Genomic DNA, 19944 nt, shown 5'->3' on the forward strand with positions numbered 1-19944 from the left:
CCATCTGAGACCCAAGAAAACCATCACTTGAAGCAAAGCACTTAGAAGGTAGTTTACGAGCCTACTTCCCAAGAACAAACCAGGATGCAGTGTTGGAAAGAAGTCATGCTGTTAATTAGTCACATTTATTTGACAAAAAAGTAGGGGAGGGTGAAAAGGGGAAAGGAAGTTGGGAAAGCAAAACAGAACAGAAGGGAAAAAATCTTTATGATGAGGTGCTCAGCAGGATGAAGGAACAAAAGGAAGGCTTTCTGCCTGTCTCCTGATATTTTCCAACTCAGCAAAAAAATCCATTGTGTAGCTTAAGGGGGGAAAAAAGTTAAAGTTGAAAGCTTAGTGTGTGAAAGCAACTGCTCAACCATTGTGTAATATGGGCTAATGTAATGTCACTGTTTCCCCGTGATGTAAGTTGCAATTTTTGTTCCAGTTGCTGTGGTCAATGTTATCGCTTTCACTTTTCAAAAGGGGGCAAAGGGGTGCACGGAGATGGTATTTCTCCTTACCCCCACCGCCCCTTCCCCATTCCGAAACAAATACTTCTGTTAGGAAATATCAGTGCTGACCAGATGTCACCAACTTTTTTTTTTTTTTGCATGTGTCCCTTAACAGCTGGCAAGAATATCAGCTCAAATTATTCACACAAGCACACTCTTTCTGTTTGTCTCCAGATAAAGGGATTTGAAATCCTGGTTGTTAGAGAGGGATGCTGAAAAGTGTGGAATGGATTTCTTTGGGCAGAGGGAACGCCTCTTGAAGATCTTTAAATCAGACAGGGCTCATCATGACTAGTGCGTAAAATCAAACAGATCCATTAGGATTGACACATCATGTTCTCAGAAACTGTTTTAGCCCAGAATGTTTTCATGGAACCCCTGTGAATTGGCTTGTTCATAACAATGAGCAAATCTAAATGCAGACACATTTTTTGTTTGGTCATGTCAACTGAAACAGAAATCTTGGATGTGGTTACAGATGGAGAAATACAGTGGGTGGATAATAAATAGACACTGCTGTTCATGTATCCTCCAGAACTGCTTGGGACCATAGCTATGTATCTATGCTACATTGAACTACAATCTCTACATCTTACAAATGAGCTGAAAGCACAAGACAGCACCAGGTTTGCAGTGGGACTGTGTCATATACAGCTCTGGTGTTGCAGGGCTCAGCACATGGCAGTTGTGGTGCCATGAGTGGTACTGCTGCACCTGGAACTGCACTTGTTGGGTACCACTGTGCAGGTTGCAAAACAAGAGGTGATTGACCCTCACAGACCGTAAGCTAACAGCCTTTGTCACTCATGTCAGTGAGGATCATTACCTTCTGCCTAACTATAACCTTCTCCTCTTCCCCTCGTATTTACAGACATATCTACTTTTCTCTTCAAAACTGTCATTAGTAACTATTTTACAGAATAGTGCGATGTTCTTCCCCAGTTATGTCTCCGTTGCTAAATTAGTGTGTTTTCCTTATGTGAGCAAAGATCATTAAGGAGCTTGGTAGATGGAAGTCATAGGATGATAGCATTATTATTCTCCAGCTGAATGAAAAACGAAGATCAGACAAATATAACTTAGAGTTTCTGAAAACTCACAGATGGCAGGGAAGCAAATCTTCAGTTCAGGTCTGTCTCTAAATCAGAATGAATCACTGTGTTTATTTAATACTGCATGTTGTCCTTGGTGATGCTTTTAAATTGTTACTTTAAAAGAAAGAGGCAAAGATTTTTAATGATAGGAAGGACAGCAACTAGCCTTGGAAGAGTATGTTAACACATGATATGTCCCAAATATGGTAATGTTGTGCTTCAGCATATTAAGGCTTGTATTCTATTACTTATCATCTCAAATGTTGTGCAGAGATCTTCTGAAGAAGATATGAAGAACAGTGCTTTTCTAAAGCATACCAAGCTCTTGAAATGACATCAGTTGTTCATAAAGACTGAATTCCGCTGGTGAACTACATGTTGTCGTTTCAAATTCTCTTATTCTGGCCTTTTCCAGCAGCAAGTAGGGGAAGCCAGTTCACTGTTCCATGTATTGTCATGTTGCATCTTTGCCTACCCTTTATTAAGGAAATTCTAGCATTTTATCATGACATGGAAGCCATTGTCATATGCCTCATCACCTCCACTGTCAACCTCTGCAGTCCATTCAGTTTTGAGCCTACCTGTTTTGAAATGCGGAGATAGGAACTTCCTGTCCATTTTAGGATGCAGGGAGATGGGGTTCTAGACTACTGGAAAGGCAGTCTTGAGTGACCTAGATTTCTATAAGAAATCCTAACTCCATCTGAGTCAATACCATTGACTTCAAAGGGGCCAGGACAGCAGTCTCTATGCTTGCATTTTATGCTGAAAAACAGGATATTATGGTACTTGCTACGGTTTCTGAAGTGGTTTTAGATGCATATAGAACTTAAATTATTAAATAAAAGTTAGATGTAATTATTAGTTTATTTTCCATATTGTTTTCACTCACTTTATTTTGTTTGCGTCTCTGATGGCCCCAAGGCACAGAGCAGATATTTTCACTGAGCTGTCCTCAATGACTTTTAAATTACTTTACAGTGCCAGTCCTTATAACATCCAATCTCATAATTCATCATTTGCTTATAAAAAGACAACTTCAGGTCCAAATATACACAGCATTGGAACCCCCATCTCCAGATACTTTAAGTAAATAGCAAGAGGGAGATGAAGAGGTAGAGAGACGGGGGAAAAAATAAACGAGAAATTGTGAGAGAACACAAGATGGAAATGGGTAGAAAGAAAAAAAAAGGCAATAAAGCAAGTTATTTGTGCAATTGAGAAGCATTATGGTTTGGATTTTCCTCAACTATTGACAGCCTGAAACTCAAATATTAATCTAGCTTGATTCTTGAATCTGTTTTGCCTTAGAAATAATGGGGGAGCACTTTTTTAGAAAAAGGGAAAAAACATTCCTCAAATGTCTGGCAACAGAGCATTACTAAAAACTTCTGATTCCCCCAACAGAAAACCTATTTTAAAAAAAAGACAAGTCATTAATCAGTAACAGCTGCTCCCAGCACCTGTTATTTATTCCATCATTAACACTTCCTTTAGCATTTCTGACAGAAATGGGTATCTTGTCTATCTGATAGAAAAGTGGTCTTTGGAACATACCCAGATCTTGGTGGCTACATTTTATCTACAATATGTATTTACAGCTTACCCCATGGTGGTATCGCAGCTCTTCTTTTTCATAGATTGGTTCTTTCTTTATTCTAAATGTAGGTTTAAAAAATGCTGAACATCCCATATCTTTTGTTAAATAGTTGTGCAGCCTTTAATCTTTGGTATGCCCCGATTAATTGGTCAAAGGAGCAGGGGCACACTGTGACTGTAGGGTGTGTACAGGTGCTGAAGGATTCCCAACTACCAGAGCCCGCCTATACCTAATTCTCACTGAGGCAAATGGAAGCTCAAAGGGCTTAAACTGGTATTTCAATGCTACAGGTGTTATAAGGTTCCTTTGTCAGTTTTGGTTTTTGTTGGAACCTCCAAGTCCCTGTTCAGATCAAGCCCAGCCAGGGTCCCCTGTGGAGCTGGCGAGGAGGTTCCTTATCTGTCTTCCCCCATCAGCACCATTCTATGACCCCCTCAGCTCCTCAATGCTGTGCACAGGAGTGGGGTTCCCCAGACGAAGCAATGCCTTGCCTTACTTCTTCCTGCAACAGTTCCTATCTGACTCTCATCCCTTTCCTTCCTAATGCAGGGAGACACCCAAATATCTTCTTATACAGCAGAAGAACACAGAGGAGACCAAACAGCAACAAGCATTGTTTAGAAGCATCTTTCCTTTTTGTCCATTGCCTGCAGGCTTCCAGCACAAAAGCTTGTTTTTGAAGTCCTGTTTTCCATGACCATCCAAAACCCTGCTGTGTATGTGCAGAACTGAGGTCTTCTTGAAGTCCAGCCAGCTCTGGCAATCCTGGTTTGAAACTCTTATGGTAAATATACATAACATAAAATAATTTTTAATATAGAAGACGTGATGCATAGAGACATGGCTTAGTGGTGGATTTCACAGTGTTAGGTTTACAGTTGAACTCGACGATCTTAAAGGTCTTTTCCAGCCTAAATGATTCTATGATTCCATATTTCTGTCCATAGTTAAACACAGCAGCAGCAGTGAAGAAATAAAAGCATACCTGTAATATTGCTGCTCTTTCTTTCCTTTTTCTTTTCCTATCTCTCCCTTTTTGCTTAATATCTGTCAAATCTCTTTTTCATGCTTATTCACAGTTTAAACATTGAGATTTGCAGTGGTTTCCTACCACCGTTAGATAATGTTTTTCATCTAAAAGCCACTGCTTTCATTTAGGACTGTTGAAGTTGCGGCAACATTTCTGTTAGTCCTAGTGTTTATAAAGTTCTAGTGAAAAGCATGCATGGGTTTGGATTTACAAGAACATTGTTTCTTTAACGCAGCTAGATAAAGAAAGGAGTGTATTGTATTTATCAAAAGGAAATGTCAGCAGAACTTTATAGTCTGGTAATTAGATAACGCAGATAAGTCTGTTGAGTTTGTGTGCTCACAACTGCCATTCCAGATAACACTTCCTGAAGTCAATTAGAAGAACTTACACAACATCATACATTTTTCATGGTTCCTTTCTTTATACTGAGAGAGAAAGAGAGAGAGACAGAGAGAGAGAGAGAGAGAGACCGAGAGAGAGAGAGACAGAGCGAGAGAGAGAAAGAAAGAAAGAAAGAAAGAAAGAAAGAAAGAAAGAAAGAAAGAAAGAAAGAACGAACACAGGCTGCAGCAAGCACAATATGTAGTCATTCCATGTTATTTTTTATTCTGAACAATCCCACTCTGAGTGAGAGCGCTGGGCACCTGACTTTTCCGAAGACACTCACAATCACAGCAGTAGCAGTGGCAGCTGTGCCAAACCATCACTACTACAGGGCAATGGCAAATTCCACGGGCCGTTTGATTCAAAACAAGGTAAAACTATACTGAAGTGAGGGGCTTACATTTTTCAGATTGGTGGCCTTTGTAAACATCTGTGATTGGATGTATGGAAAATCGCCTAATGGGAAATCTCTTTGTGCCTTGAAAAGGAAAGTACACAAGTAGTAGCCAAATTATTTTGGATGCAGAACTCAGATCTGAATATTGAAGGCCTGATTCTCCTGTGCAGTTTTTATTGTAAATGCAGATGAGGTGTTTTGACTCTATGCCTGTTGGAAACATTCTGAAGAGGTTTTATTTGTCTACATTAACAGTAAAGCACTGGCCTTTTATGCTAGGAGCTTATATCTGATAATTTTTTGTGCACTGTGAAATCTTTTCATGAAGCAGTTACCAGCTTTTCCTTGTGCAGAATGCCATAAAAAGTGTGCTCTGATATATGGCTGACTCCTGCAATTCACTTCTATTAAATACAACCTTCCTCAAGCTACTGAAGTGCTGCTTACTAAGGGCAGACAATAAGGTGAGAAGAAAGACTGATATGGCCCTCATTCACAATCTAAAGCAAAACAAAAAGCAAAATACACAACTCTTTAATAAGACAAAATTCCTAGATCAGTTCTATTTTGGGGGGGAAATTAAAAAATAGAAAGGTGAGGAAGTTTTCAGCTAATTTGCTGTCGGCTGAGAAGAACTTACTCGTCATTTTTTTATCTTGCTTCACAAAGAAAGTGAAACTCATCAGAGTTTTTCAAGAGGGTATTTCAGTTTATCATAGCTGGGGAAAAAAAAGGTTTCTCTATTTAAAATAACCTTTTTAATATATTAACTTTAATATGCTGTGGAAAAACATAATCTTTTTGTCAGATCAGAATTCTTATTAGAAATTATCATCAGCTGCCTCCAGCACAAACACCTTGACAGTGATGGGGGCTGGGTCCAGAGATAGCCCTGCAGCATGTGTCCTCCCTGCACTGTGGGCTGGTCGAAGTCGTCTGTCTTCATCCTGTACCACAGAAACTGCTGTCCTCACAAAGTTCCAGTTTCATGTTACAAAAGGGAACACAGGACACTCCCATCCTGATCTTTTTTACTGTGCACTCTGGGAAATTGCTCCATGGCAAGTAGCACTCCTGAACCCACACTAGATGTATGCACTTGAGCTTTGTCTGAACAGCCATGCATTTTCTGAATTATACCTGCATCTTTATACCCACACAGCCATGCTCTGGAGAACAAATAGGTATGTTCTTTTACTAGCATCATTTAGATAACTAAATAAGGGAAGGGAATGTATCTGCACTGATGTACATGACCTTTCTTTCAACGTAGCCGCATCCACACTGGCCACTCTGCTGATATAGTTTTATAATATAAAAAAATACATCATGGTCATATATATGCCATGCATACAGCAGGCTTCTAAGTAAGCAATGCCAATTGATATAATTGCCCCTAGCCGGTGACATGAGTCTGCACTGTCCCTCCCTGTTACCCCCATAGATGACATATTGAATACCTCATCTACGCCAAAGACTAAGGCACTAAGTATTATAAGATGCTCCGAATACATCTGCACTGGGAAATTAAGCAGCTCCTGCTCTCTGGAGCACAATCATCTGTATTGTTACATTGCTGCAGTGGTTCCTGTCATACTTTTTCTTCCACGGTTAGCAGTGTCCCAGGCTGCTCCCAGGCACAGAGCAGGAGCCGTCCCTTGCAGGCAGTGTGGATGTAAGCAGTCAGTTTGGGAGAGTAGGGCAGTTTAACACTCTGGATGCAGACTTCTCCAGACCAACTGGCTTCAGGGCCAGAGAGCAGCCCCAGCAGCGCTGAATTTATTGGTGCAGGAGATAAGGCCTCAGCAGCAGGAGAAAAGACCAAGGGTGGCCACCCTGCCACAAGGACACTATGATCTCCAGCCCCTTCCCCTTCACCTTCCTGCCCTGCCGACTGGGCCCCAGGTCCCGTAAGGCGGTGAACCTCTCATCCAGCTCTGTGTCACTGTGAGCTGCAGGATCAGCCATTACGTTTTCACAACAGCAGGCCCTATGTTTCACCTGAAAATCCGCCTTCTAGTGCACATGAGGCTTTTTCTGGCCAGGCTCTTGATTTCTTTGACTTGCATAGTAGGCAGCAGAGACACCAGCAGAAAGTCAGGTCTTAACAACCAGGTGAAAAAGTGGCTTCCGAAGAGGGAAGGGAGCAGAGAGGCTTCCCATTCATCTGACACAAGTAGAGGTCAGGCATCATGGAAGACTGCTACTCAGTCACACTTTGGGTGTTAGGACACAACAGTAGGGAGGTTTCCCAGTGTCTATTAGCGGGAAAATTCCCATCTAATATCATTTGTGCAGCTTTTCTCCTTGCCCCTCATGGTGCCAAACCAAGTTTAATCTGCACCTCTACCAGCAAAATAGTTTTGCTGGAAGATTCTGTTACAGCAAAGAGCCAGCTAGTTACAGATCCTCGTTGCAGGTGCTGAGATCTGTGAGAGGAAGCTGACAGTATTGTGGCCCACCACATTAATACTGCCATGTGTAGTAGCATCTTTCTGGCCACAGGCACACAGCTACACCACAGCTGCACTGCATACACTGCATATGTACTTGTGCAGTTGCCTCCTTCCCCCGGCCACTTTGTCTCCTTGCTGCCAGTGCAGGGTTTGCATATCCTCCCTGAAATGATGGATGTTTCAATTGTGATACGGGTCTTTATTCCATGCAAGCATCTCAAAGCGCCTTACAAAAATAGCTCGCCACCTTGTAGACAAGTAATCTGACATACAGAGATAGGAAATAGCCTTACTTGCCTTGGAGGGTATTTTAACATTCCTCACCACTGCAGTATCCTCTCAGAAGCACAAATGACCTTCTCCCTCTTAGCATAACCAAGAGGCCCCCATTTTCCTAAGGCCCTGGAAAGATTAAGTGCCATAGGTCCAAGGTTGCACAGGAAGTCTGGAGGGAGCACTGGAAATAGAAGGGGGCCCTCCTAAGTCCCTCCACAGTTCCTTGACCACAAGACCATCCTTCCTCTCCTAAGGTTGTATATCAGGTCTGTGGTGGAGCCAGGAATAGTATCCAAGTTTTCTGACGCCTAAAGCTGTCCTCCTGCACTGTGTATAAAGTAAGCACAAATATCAGTTTAAAGCAATTTTTAAACCCATGCCTTTCCATTAAAGCTAAGACATGCTTGAACCCAAAACTTCCTACATTTCAAAAGCTGTGACACACCTACTTTGCTACTTGCTGCAGAGAAACAGGCTTGCAGGCAGAGGCACAGGCTGAGCTGCGCCCTCCCCAGCCACCTTGTTGAGAACTTGCATTGAACGAAGCCAATCCCTCCCCAGCTGCTGCAGGACAGAGGAGAGGAGGTGTTGCAGATCGAAGTGAGGGCGTGAAGGGACAAAGCCACAGCAGCAGTATGAGGAAGGAACCAAATCCCCCATCATCCTGGCACAGCGTATAGGCTGACACCAGGGCGACAAGCTGTCCGGGGAGCAGATCTAGCCAGGCCAGTTTTGGGCTTTCATGTCCTCTCCCATGGGGACACACACTGCATAGGTACGTGCACCTTCCCCTGGGAGAGCTGGAGATGTGCTGTGTCAGGAGGGGCATGGTGCCACGTGTTCCTGCAGCTTGTTGGAGCCTTTCCATTAATTTTAATGAGATTTGGATCAGGCCCCGAATTCTCAGCTGTCCCAGCTAAACAGCCTCCCCAGGCAGGCTCTCCTCTCATTTTAGAACGAGGAGGCCTTTCAGAGACCCTGCTGACTGGGAGGTTCCTGCTGCTTTTTTGGCAGCAGAGTTCCCGCCCTTGGGTGAGCGCTGCCCAGGCGTGGTAGAGGCAAGCAAGCACCTTCGCTGCCCCATGCCCAGGAAGTGCACCCCCTGCATGCACGGCTCGGGCTGCGTGTGCCACCTGCTCTCTTTCAAGCAAGAGCACATGTGACTTCCACTCCCTGCCCAGATTATCCTTTTTCTCTTCCCAGAAAGGCCCTGATGCTAAAAGTAAGGAGCATGGATCCAGGGCTCCTAAGTGCACACCTCAACCTGCTCTAGTCATCAGGCCTCTGTATATGCACACTCTCAGGTTTGTGGGGACTTAGTAATCCGGTACAATAGATAAATCTGGGATGAGGCAGCAGTCGCAACCATACTCAAGACAGAAAAGGAAGAAGCTGTTGGGCTCATCTGCATAGCCAACATTTTGTAAGGTCCTTCAGAATGACAAGACTGTGCCCTTCTCTTTGGCCACGGTATGTTTTCCTTAGCATACCAAGATCAGCACTTCTGGTAATTAGTACACTTGGACCAAATGAGATTTCCAAAGCTGTATTATTTTGAAGTGAAGTTAGGTAGATATCGATGCTGTCCCTCTTTATGGGAACAAGGAGATGTATGCTTTTCCAGACCTTTACATGATGCTGTATTAAAGTAGCACTTGCTGTAGCTCTAAAGACCTGACATTACAGAGGCACTCAGTCATCAATGACCTTCCATTCATGACCGTTATTTCCACAAAAGCTGTATTAAGAGGGCCCAGCTGAGACCGTGGCACTGACTGTGCAAAATGCAGTACATCGTAAGAGACAAGCTTGCTCCAAAAAGCTGGGGAAGAAGAGGAAGCAGAGAGAAATATAGTGATTTGGCCAAGGTTGAAGAGCAAGTCAACAACAGAGATGGCAATAAAACCTAACAAAGCTGACTTGTTTGACCAATCCATGAGATTATGTTGCTCTGAACACCTGCTATCATACACACCGTTTTGCCTCATTAAATATATGATGCATTGACTGGTTATTGGCAGCCTGTTATTTACTGCTGGGATTGAAAATGGTGTTCAGATCATCACTGACAGACTGATTTTTAATTCCTCACATTACTCTCCTCAAGAAAACTTTCCCTGAAAAGGAACTTGGGGATAGATGAAGAGGATTATGCTGTCAGGTCACTTCATGAGAAGTGAGTCAGTACATCTTGTCTAAGGTTTGGCTTAGCGAGGAGGCCTTATACATGGACAAGCCCCTGCATCAGTGTGATTTTTCCATTGATCTCACACTAAAATACAGTTTTAGTGATTCGTGTACTGATGTACACTAAAACAAGGGCAGAACATATATGCTTTAAAGTTATAGATCATCAGCCACAATATTTGCTTGGTTATACCTGCTAACCCATTCTTTGTGTTTAGGACAGCATCCCTCTCCCCTAAAGGGTATGGGAACAGAGCGTTCTCATCAGCTCCCAGAAGACACGGGAGGTGGCCCACAGTGGTCGGGGTGGATTTAGCTTTAATGGGTAAAAAAAGAAATTGTTTCCTAGATTTTCCTTTTCATGCTGACATAGATGAACACTTTGCCTGTTGCTGTCCTAACACGCAGCACAACCTGAAGGAGAGCTAGTTAGGGCAAATTAAATTGAGGAAATTGTCTGAGCATTTGGGGTCAAGCCAGGCAATGGGATCACACCCTGCCCCGGTATAGAGGCAGCAGGCGCCAGGGACAGAGTTGAAACCAAAGACGCAACCTCTGCTTTAGACAAGTGTCATAGCCAAGAGTTGCAGCCATTGGTGAATTCAGCATCATAGGGAGGGAAATGCCATCCCCCTCGCAAGTGTGACTGGAGGAGCTCACTTCCCATGCACGCACACCAAGTACCTGAGCTGGGTGGGCCTTGTCAGCATGCCCTGGGTGTTACAAACGCCTCTGGACTCCAGGCACACGTTTGAGGTTGCAAGGAATGAAGAGCTGACTCACAAAGGAGTCGTGTCTCTGCATTGCAACGGAGCGCACTCACATTGCTCTTCCTCAGGAAGCGATGGTGAGTGCGTTTATATATACAGAGCCCAACATGACTGAGCAAACGTTACTGAAGGTTTTGACAGACTTTGCCTTTGGGGTAAGAGTGAGCATAACTATGGGGTCAACAGTTCAGAAGGTTAAGAGAGGAGAGAGGGATCTACACAGAACAATTTGTTTCCCACTCTTTGTGATATGTCTCAGTTCTATCCCACCCACCCATGAGTCCACAGAAGCATGTCAGATGCCTGTTTGGAAGGTGCAGTCAGTTCATGATGAGTTATGGAATAAACATAGCACTCTGATTATCATTAATAATATTTATTTTGGAAAAATATTTTAAAAATGAATTTCTTCATTAACAAAACGGTAAAAAAAACCTCAAATAACATTTGCACAATATTCCATAAATACATTTATATACAAAAAAATATAGTCACATAGACCCGAAGTGCCTTTGTACATATTTACCAAAAATTTTAAATTATAAAAAAATGAACATCACAAAATACTCAAGCTTTACAATTATCATGAAAATATTTTTACAGATTCAAAAAAATAACACACTTTTTCTCACCTAGTAAAAACACATTTTAGTATCAAAAAAGACAATAAAGGCAGTGTTTGTGTCTCTAATTCAAGAAAAGACTGGCTCATAAGAATCCAAAATATACACTTCAGGCAGTGCATGCTTCTTATGTAGTAATTAAGTCCATTCATTTAAATATATATAGAAAAGCAACTGACCATAGTGCAATGATAAAATTCGTAAAAGGCAGTGCAACAGTAATCCTTGAACACAGACCCTTGCCTGGTGTCCATTTTGTTTATTTTGCAGTCACTTTGCTAACTTCAGTAGAGAACCAGCTCAAGCCTGAATTTAGTTTCTCAGCAGCAGTCAGTGAAGGAATCTATCTCCCATCCCTCTTTCAGCAGCATTCATCGGGGCACATCTCCTCTGAAATTGTTCTGAACAATCACCTTGCCATATCATCTCTGGTTTACACCTGATGAGACAAAACATGATCAGAGGTCAGGAGAGGTTAATGGAAAGGGAGAAGAGGGCTGTGAGGCTGCAGAGGGTCAGGACTCTGTCTCTATGACAGGCAAGAATGGACTCTGCGTGAAGCACACTATGGAGTAAGACAGCAGACCACAACCGCACTGTTACTGTACTCTTGTCTGCAAAAGTCATCGTACCCACAACATCCAGTACAGCAAGTCACTGAGCTGTCTTTACAACATCCATGGCACAACAAACTCAAGTCGGCTGGATTTCAGCAGGTATAAATCGCTGTGGCACAATGGAAAAGCTGCCCTGACTTGTGCTAGATGGGGGTCACACATTGAGACTTTTCTCTGCTGTTCCAACTGCCAGACAGTATACTAACCTCAGTTGCTATGATGCACTCATCTTTCTCTTCTGATATGACATACACCGACTGGTACTTCGTGTCCTTTGAAGTGGAATATACTGAATCTGGTCGTTTTCTTTCAGAAGTATCACTATCGAAGACAAAAAGAGACAACACAGGTCAGATGGCTCTTGCTTAATGCTACCCGTGAGACACGCACACCCCCTTCTAAGTCAAGCTGCCCCCCACGCATGGATGCGAGAGATACCTCTTTAGTTGTACTGCACTTTTCTCCTCTGCCTCTGAATCATACGTTTCACACTTGGCTTCACATTTGCTGTGCTCCTCTTTAACAGAGTCCTCATTCTTGAGTTCATGAACCAAATTGTAATCCACTGTTGGGTATCTGACTTTGTAGCCATTTTTATCAGAATTATCGCTGTGAAAGTCTACTTTCTTGTTTGTGTTTTTAATCTGAGTGGCACCAATGACACTTATGGAAATGTCCTTTTCACGCTGGCAATTTGCCAGGTTGTTCATGGTCTCAGTCTCACTCCTGCAGGCATCAGGCTGGTGGTGCCTCTTTTGCACCCTGAGCCTGACACAGACAACCACAGCAGCACACCCCAGTAGGAGCATGAGGACCAGAATAATCCCGGCACAGACAGCGATCCAGGGGAACTGGGCATTCTGGCCTTCTGTGTACTTCTCGGTGAAGTCGACAATGACTGGTCCCTGAGGTGGCTCGGGGAGCAAAAACTGGCAGTTGAGCCCGCCATACCCCCGGGCGCACTCACAGACGTAGCGGTTGTTTCTCTCATGGCAGGTGGCCCCGTTGTGGCAGGGGCTGTGTTCACATCTGCTCACCGGGGTGCTGCAGTTCTTCCCATTGTATCCCGGTGGGCAGGTGCAAGAATAGTCATTCACGCCATCCTGGCAGGTCCCCCCATTAACGCAGGGAAAGGAAGCGCAGTCATCCACGTTATCATCACAGTGTCTCCCAGTGAAGCCAGCCTGACACTGGCATATGTAGGAGTTCCCCAGATCAACACACTGGGCTCCTGCAAGACATCAATGGGGACAAGCACTGAGTGGTGGGCAGGCAGACCCAACAGCCTCCCACCTGCTACTCCCGGGGTGGCTGTTACAAACACCAGCTGAGAAAAGCTTGATTTTTGAGCTGTTAGTTCAACCTTTGCCAGTTCTGATCCACCATAAAACATATAAGGCTTTTTTTAAGGAAGATATTTGTTAATCAGATCTACTTTTCATTCACCACCCTATTCCCTTTTTGACATTTCACTCAGCTTGGACAAAAAAGCTAGTCCAGATCAGGTTAACACCACAATCTCATATTACAGAGTTTGAGTGGCAATTAATGAAGAAGACTGAAGTAAAGACAGTCTTCACCAGTGTAATGAAAACGGGAAGATTACTGTTACCACATTACAAGTAATAATATTTAGCACTTCTATGACATTTTGTATCCACAGACCTCAGAGTCTTTGCAAAACGTTTGCAAGTATAATCCTCCACATATTTGTGCATGAAGCTTCAGGCCAAGTTACCTGGCCACATTCACCCCTTGAGAAAATTCTATCTACAGAAGCGTCCCAAACCACACCATTACTTTTCAAGTATATTTCCTCCATCAAGTCATCTATTGACATAATATGAACTACGATTGATCAATGGGCCTTGTTATGAGCTCCAGATCAAAAGCCAAAGCAACTGGATGGTTTCCTTTTAGAAGGTCACCATAGCATGTTTGGCCTTACCATTAGCACAAGGGCTGGAACTGCAGTAATCAATTTTCTTTTCACAGTTGAACCCAGAATAACCCAGCGGGCAGCGGCAGCTGTATCCCCCATCAGGGTTGTCAGTGCATCGCCCACCATTGAAGCATGGTCCATCAGCACAAGTCATTGCGCTCAGCTCACAGTTTTTACCGTAGAAGCCTGGGGGGCAGGTACAAGAATAGCTGTTCTCAAGATCCTAGGGGAAAGAAATGAGAAATGGTCAAAATCTTTATCTGAAGTTGCTTTGAAATCCAAAGGGGATTTTGAAAGTCAGTAAAATTGACATTAACTCCTCCCCTAGGGTTTCAGATAACAGAAGTAACTCAAACCTACCGTACAGCTTCCACCATTCTTGCAAGGGTTGGCATCACATTCATTGATTTCAATCTCACAGATGGAGCCTGTGTACCCAGGTCGGCAAGAACAAGTATAGCTCCCCTGACCAGTGTTGGAGCATGTGGCACCATTCTTGCAGGGCTTGTGGTGTGTGCAGTAGTTTAGGTCTGGAAAAGAGGTTTTTTCAGAAAGAAAGCAGTCAAAATACTTGCTACTTTTCAAGGCTGGCACAGGGTTGGTGTGCTGGAAATAGCTGCTTGCTTTCTCCATTTTAAAGCAGACGCTCAGGCAAGGACTGAGAACTCACCCTGGTTGCAGAAAAGGCCACCCCAGCCCTCCTGGCAGTTGCACTGCCATGGCTGCTGACAGGTACCATGAAGGCAGCCTGGGTATCGGATGCACTCATCACAATATCGCCCCTGCCAACCCACTCTGCATCTGCGAAGAGAAAAAAAAAAAAAAAAAGAAAGAAAAAAACAAAGTCCCATCAGATTTAGACTTCTCACAGTTGGAAACCGTATCGCAAACTCTGCAAACACACTGATGCCAGGGATCAAGTTTCCTAAAAGCTTTCAGTGATCCTTCATGTGAGAAAGTCACCAAGTCCAACCGTAGCATCAGCTTTCATCGGTCCCAGCTATTTCTTTCACTTCCTTAGATAGAGCTGTGGTCCCAGGTAGTTAATTTGTTTACTCTAATAACAAACAGCTAAACTTTACACACAGAACTGTAAACTCATTAGGTTAATATTAGTGGCATTGATGTTTGACTTATAGATTAATACTTTGAGCTGGCATCACCTGGATTTCTCAAATTACCATCTAATATGAAGAAAGGCATTTAAACCACCCCTTCAAATGACCAATGGCTTATTTAACACCAGAGGACCAACACAAAAGACAAAAAGAGAAGGGAGCAGAAAACTTACTTGCATTCCCCAGGTTTGTCGCAAAAGCCGTGTTGCTCATCACATCCAGGCAAACAAATCGCTGTAAACAAACCAAGCAAAGAGAGATATCAGCACTGGGGCCAAATGCCTCCCTTTTACAAGTCTGATCCTGAAAGCACCTGGCAGGTGGGGAGCGAGCCCCTTTTACTAGGTCGGGGCAGTTAAGCACAGCTGAGTTAATCTCTGGAGTCTGCAGGAGTATTGATCTCACCCTGTAACTGGGCACTTTACTTATCGCCGGGGATGAGCATTCTTCTTAATACAGTTGCACACAGACAAAAGAGGGCTCACAATTGCTCCCTTCCCCACAACCCCTTACCCCCCTTCCCTTCCCAGTGAGGGTCAGAAGTCTTTTTTTCCAATTCTATGCACACAGCTCCACCTCTTAATATCCCCCGAAAGTGTGTGTGCAGATAAGAGTGGACAGCTGGTGTGCAGGGTGCCAGTGCAAGACAGCTGCTCTATTGTCTATTCTCTCCCAGCAGCTGCCCCACTGCAACAATACCCTGGCCCCGGAGCCAATGGGGCTGCCGGCCGGCGGCCGGGCAGCCTATCCCTGCCCACAGCTAATCTATGGCACGCGCGTGATTTCGCTGCAAAAAAACTTTTTTTTTTCTTATTCAAATAAATAAGTCTAAAGTTTTTCCTCCCTCCTACCCCCCCCCCCTCCACCCCGCTACGAAAAGAGGCAGGCGGGTGGGTGCAGCCCTGGTAAAAGAGGTAAGCGGACCAGCAGGAGGGAGGATGAGGGAAGGGAAAAAAAGGGACTTCTGCTCATTACTTCGCCTGGTTATGGAACTCATTAAGCAGGCACTGCAAAGTTTTAATTCAACAAAGCCAGCTGGAGACAATGGCATGCAAGGGGAAGGGGGGAGGAAGAAAAAGAAAGAATCGGTGCTGATAATCAGATCGCCTCCAAGTCGGAAAGAATGGAGCTGGGGGCAAGGCAACGGGAAGCAATCTGCGACTGGTAGCTCTGCTTGCTAACGGCAAAACATTCTTTTTGCATGCACACACAAACACATCTCCCCTGCCTAGTAGGTTTGTGTCGCTATTATAAGCTGGCTTTTTCCTGAGAGGGAAAGCAGAGCGAAGAGCATATGCAACCAGTCAAGACAGACATACAGCCTTCCACTTTGCTATGGGAAGAGCAACAATGTATAAGCATCCAAAAGTGCTGACAGCCCTGAAAGAACTCATTATCAACATACTTCCTTTTTCCCCACCCGTTGACACAACCAGGCTGGGCACTTTTGATCATGGGAAAGGTTGTAGCTCCTATTCAAAACACTATCAAAGGAAATGCAAGCCCTTCTGCCTGCTGTTTGTTGTGCAACATTGGACCATGAACTGCTAAAAGCATCTTAGCAGTCACTAACAGTGTGAATAATCAATCTGGGCTGTCTGATACCAGCCGAGCTGTGTAGGTGAGCTTTAAGAAAAACAAAAACACAACAAAAAGAAAACACAGAGGCTGCTTTACAGCCTGTAACTTTCTCCCTGCCTGTCTGGCCCTGTGGTGACTGACAGTACGTCATCTGCCAGCCTACTTCAGATCTGTGTATATACACACAGAGAATGCCATCACATGCTGCAGCAGGAGCTCTGTTTGGGGGTATACCACTATGAACCTACAAAGAGCGGTAATCTTATACAAAGCTGGAGGTACCTGACATCCCCGACTATCCTCTCCATGATCTGTTTACTGTCCTAGCTTTTCCCGCTTTACCAACACACCACATTACTTAACTTCATGCTCAGGGGTACTTTAAAACCCATGTCACACACTACTTGTGTAGGACATGGCAATGGCACAGGAGATGCATGGGGAAAGAAGTCAAATATTCTTATGGCTCCAGGTGCAATAATCTGTTAGTGGCAGTTTATGAGTGCCCCAAAAAAGAAATGTACAGTCTGAAGGCCACAGACCATATCTTGAACTTCCCAATACTTTTTTCAATACAAGGTGGCAAGACATCAGACCATAACAAGTCTATCAATTGTTTTGCTGCATGGATGTTACCAAAGCCTAGCTCCCTCTGCTGAAGCCATATACCCCACAGCTGATGATATCAATGTACCATCATTAAAGGGGTAGCTAGGTATAAAAAGCAGTCCTGATATATTTTAATAAATTCTCAAGCAACTGCTGAAAATTTTGCTATTGGATTTGATGCGTACAGCAAATAAGCAAGAGTGTAATGTTGGCACTGGCGTTTTATTTTCTTGAGAAAGGACTGTCTGCGTTAACTTTCTACGGTAATGCTGAAGACCCCTCCCATCACCCACACCAGCAAAACCTGTGCACAGCACCAGACCTCCACACACCGTAGTTTTGTTCTCCCATAGGGACTTATATCAGAGAAATACACCCCCTGCAAAAGCTCAGGGAACACTGCTGCAACTGGCACTCAGGGAGACAAGAAGGTGGACACTCACGCTCAGTGCAGTACTGGCCTTTCCAGCCTGGGTTGCAGACTTTCTCGCCACGCTCTCCGCAAGTGAAATGACCAAAGGCATCGTCCCGGGGACGGCAGAAGACAGAGCAGCCTTCTCCGTAGTAGTGCTCATCGCACACAAAGCGATAGGAATACTTGAGGTCAGTGCGGCCACTACTGTGCAGGTCCTGAGACCATTCTTCACCCACTGCCAAGTGCCTCTGGGTGGCCAGGCGACTGATGAGGCGCTCAGGGTTTTCTGTGTGAAAGTGGAGAGAGGCATCGTGATTAGGAAGCCTGAAGCAGGCAGGGGCACAGGAAGATGCTCAATGTGTGGTCTCTGGAGGGAGGAAAACCACTGAGACAGGACAACAGGGCTGTGTGCCAACAGGTTGGCCTGTCTTCCCATGATCTCCCAAAGAAGAACAGGGATGGGATGAGGGCAACATGCTGCACACTGCAGAGAGAGGGGCCAAGTGGGGCCACAGGGCTGGGATTATTCCAGGGAAGAGTCTGTTTCAGGACAGTTACCTGTGGTGAGGTCATCAGGAGAGTCCGTATGCAGAGCCTCAATGATGAGCGAGAAGGTGCCCTGGGGAAAGAAGGATCAGAGACAAACCACGGGGAGAGCATGAGAGCAGGCAGGGACAGGTGGCAGCGCCCCTAAGCCCCCTAGAAGTTATCAGGCCCCCTCCAAACACCCCAGGAGGATCGGTGGCCCCTAGGAAAGGCTTTTGCCCAGCTGGGGTGGCCCAGGTGGATGGGATGGGGACAGGGGATGGGGAAGTGGATGGGGACAGGGTATGGATGTGGTCCGCCCCCTCCCAGCACTTACGGGCCAGGTGAAGCCGAAGGGGAAGCGGATGGGGTTGCTGAAGGCGGGGTCGGCACCTCCCGCGCCGTCGGGGACGCTGAAGGAGTTGGCTCCGAGGACGGGGGTGATGGCGCTGCCGTAGGTACAGGGAGGCTCAGGGGAGACGCTGGCTTGGTAGTGCTTGAGGCAGACGCGGAAGAAGGTCTTGCAGTCGCACTGCTGCAGCCCACTGCCCCCGGGGCCGCCCCCGCGGCAGCAGTTGCGGTTGCTGAGCAGCCCCTTCTTATTGACAAACTCCTGCAGCTTCAGCTCGAAGACCCCGGAGCATCCGACCTGCGGGGCGGAGACAGCCCGCACGCTCATCAAATGCTGCTCATTTGCATCTCGTGTCAGCCCGCTCCCCCGACCCCAGCCCCGCCGGGCATCACCGGGACTGACCTCGGTGCCTCTCCCCGCTTCTCACGGCTGCGGGACCCCCCGGTGCAGGGGCCACCGAAGGTCTTTCCGCCTCGCGGGGCACTTACCTGGCAGCGGCTCAGCAGCACCGAGAGGAGGGCGAGCGTCAGCAGGAACCGACCTCCCATTTTGGAGGGGCAGCTCGGGTGCCTTCGCTTTCCTCCCCCTTGTCTTCTCGTCGGAAGGGAAAGGGGAAAGTGTCTCTCGGGGGAAGGGAGAAAACAGAACGGACAAAGCCGCTCGCCCCAGCAGAGCTGGAAGAGTTAGTGTTCCGGTCTCCTGCTTTCAGGAGTGTCTCTGACTTTTTTCCCCCCTCTGTCAATAGCTCTAGGTGTAGCCTGGCGGCGACTGACAGCTCTGTCGGATGGCAAAAAGAAAAAAAAAAGAAAAAAAAAAAGAAAAGGGAAAAAAAAAAAGAATAAAGAAAAGAAAAAGAAGGTTAAGATTAACCTGCTAAACTCTTTTTCTTTCCCAATCCACGGTGCTCCTCCTTCTCTCCAGAAGAAAAATTTAAGAAAAAAAAAAGTATATATAAAAAAAAAACTTAATTCCCAACAGAGGCAGAGAAAAGGCTTCCCAAGGAAGGTATAAAATCGGCGAGCTGGAAATCCCTACAGAAGCAGCGGCGGATGAGGCGGCAGCGTCGATAATTCCCGGTGCGGTGCGATGCGGGAGCGGCTCTGCGCGGCTCAGCGCGGCTGCACTCGCCCTGAGTCGGGGCTGGTGGGTGTCAAGCGGCAGCAGGCAGGTCACGTCGGAGTCTTAATCTCCTTTTTTTTTTTTTTCTTTTTCTGGCTTTGTTATTTTGTTTTATTATTTTTTGCTGCTTTTTTTTTTTTTTTTCAAAAGAAGCGAATTTTTCTTTCCTTGTTGTGGGCTTACTTTGGTATTTAGAGGAATCCCAGCCAACAAAAATAAGCTCAATAGCGGCCCACGGAGCGCGTCCGGGTGTGCTCCTACGGGGGAGGGGGTGCCGACTCGGCTCGGCTCGGCTCGGCTCGGCTCGGCTCGGCTTTGCTCTGCGCCGCGGCTCGGCGGCTCTCTCCGAGGG

The 19944-nt window shown here is 45.4% G+C and overlaps 1 protein-coding gene across 1 annotated transcript; it reads right to left on the reverse strand.

The window, feature by feature from the left end:
* Positions 1–11131: 11131 nt before the first annotated feature.
* On the reverse strand, positions 11132–19944 carry DLL1 (delta like canonical Notch ligand 1). The gene is made up of 11 exons (XM_054061866.1): positions 18962–19944; positions 18459–18770; positions 18155–18215; positions 17625–17882; positions 15165–15225; positions 14544–14674; positions 14234–14403; positions 13880–14096; positions 12370–13162; positions 12138–12252; positions 11132–11753 (listed from the first exon to the last, which is right to left on the reverse strand). The coding sequence occupies exons 1-11, from the start codon at positions 19019–19021 to the stop codon at positions 11748–11750; spliced, it is 2184 nt and encodes a 727-aa protein (XP_053917841.1). The 5' UTR covers positions 19022–19944; the 3' UTR covers positions 11132–11747.

The sequence above is a fragment of the Cuculus canorus genome, chromosome 3 (assembly GCF_017976375.1).
Source record: "Cuculus canorus isolate bCucCan1 chromosome 3, bCucCan1.pri, whole genome shotgun sequence".
Classification (NCBI taxonomy): Eukaryota; Metazoa; Chordata; class Aves; order Cuculiformes; family Cuculidae; genus Cuculus; species Cuculus canorus.

Excerpts from the sequence above, each read along its gene's own strand:
- DLL1 (XM_054061866.1), bottom strand. The coding sequence starts at position 19,021 with ATGGGAGGTCGGTTCCTGCTGACGCTCGCCCTCCTCTCGGTGCTGCTG. Across the intron at positions 14,097-14,233 it reads AGAATGGTGGAAGCTGTACG|GATCTTGAGAACAGCTATTC; the intron begins GTAGGTTTGAGT and ends TCTTTCCCCTAG. Across the intron at positions 12,253-12,369 it reads AGTGCAGTACAACTAAAGAG|TGATACTTCTGAAAGAAAAC; the intron begins GTATCTCTCGCA and ends TGTCTTCGATAG.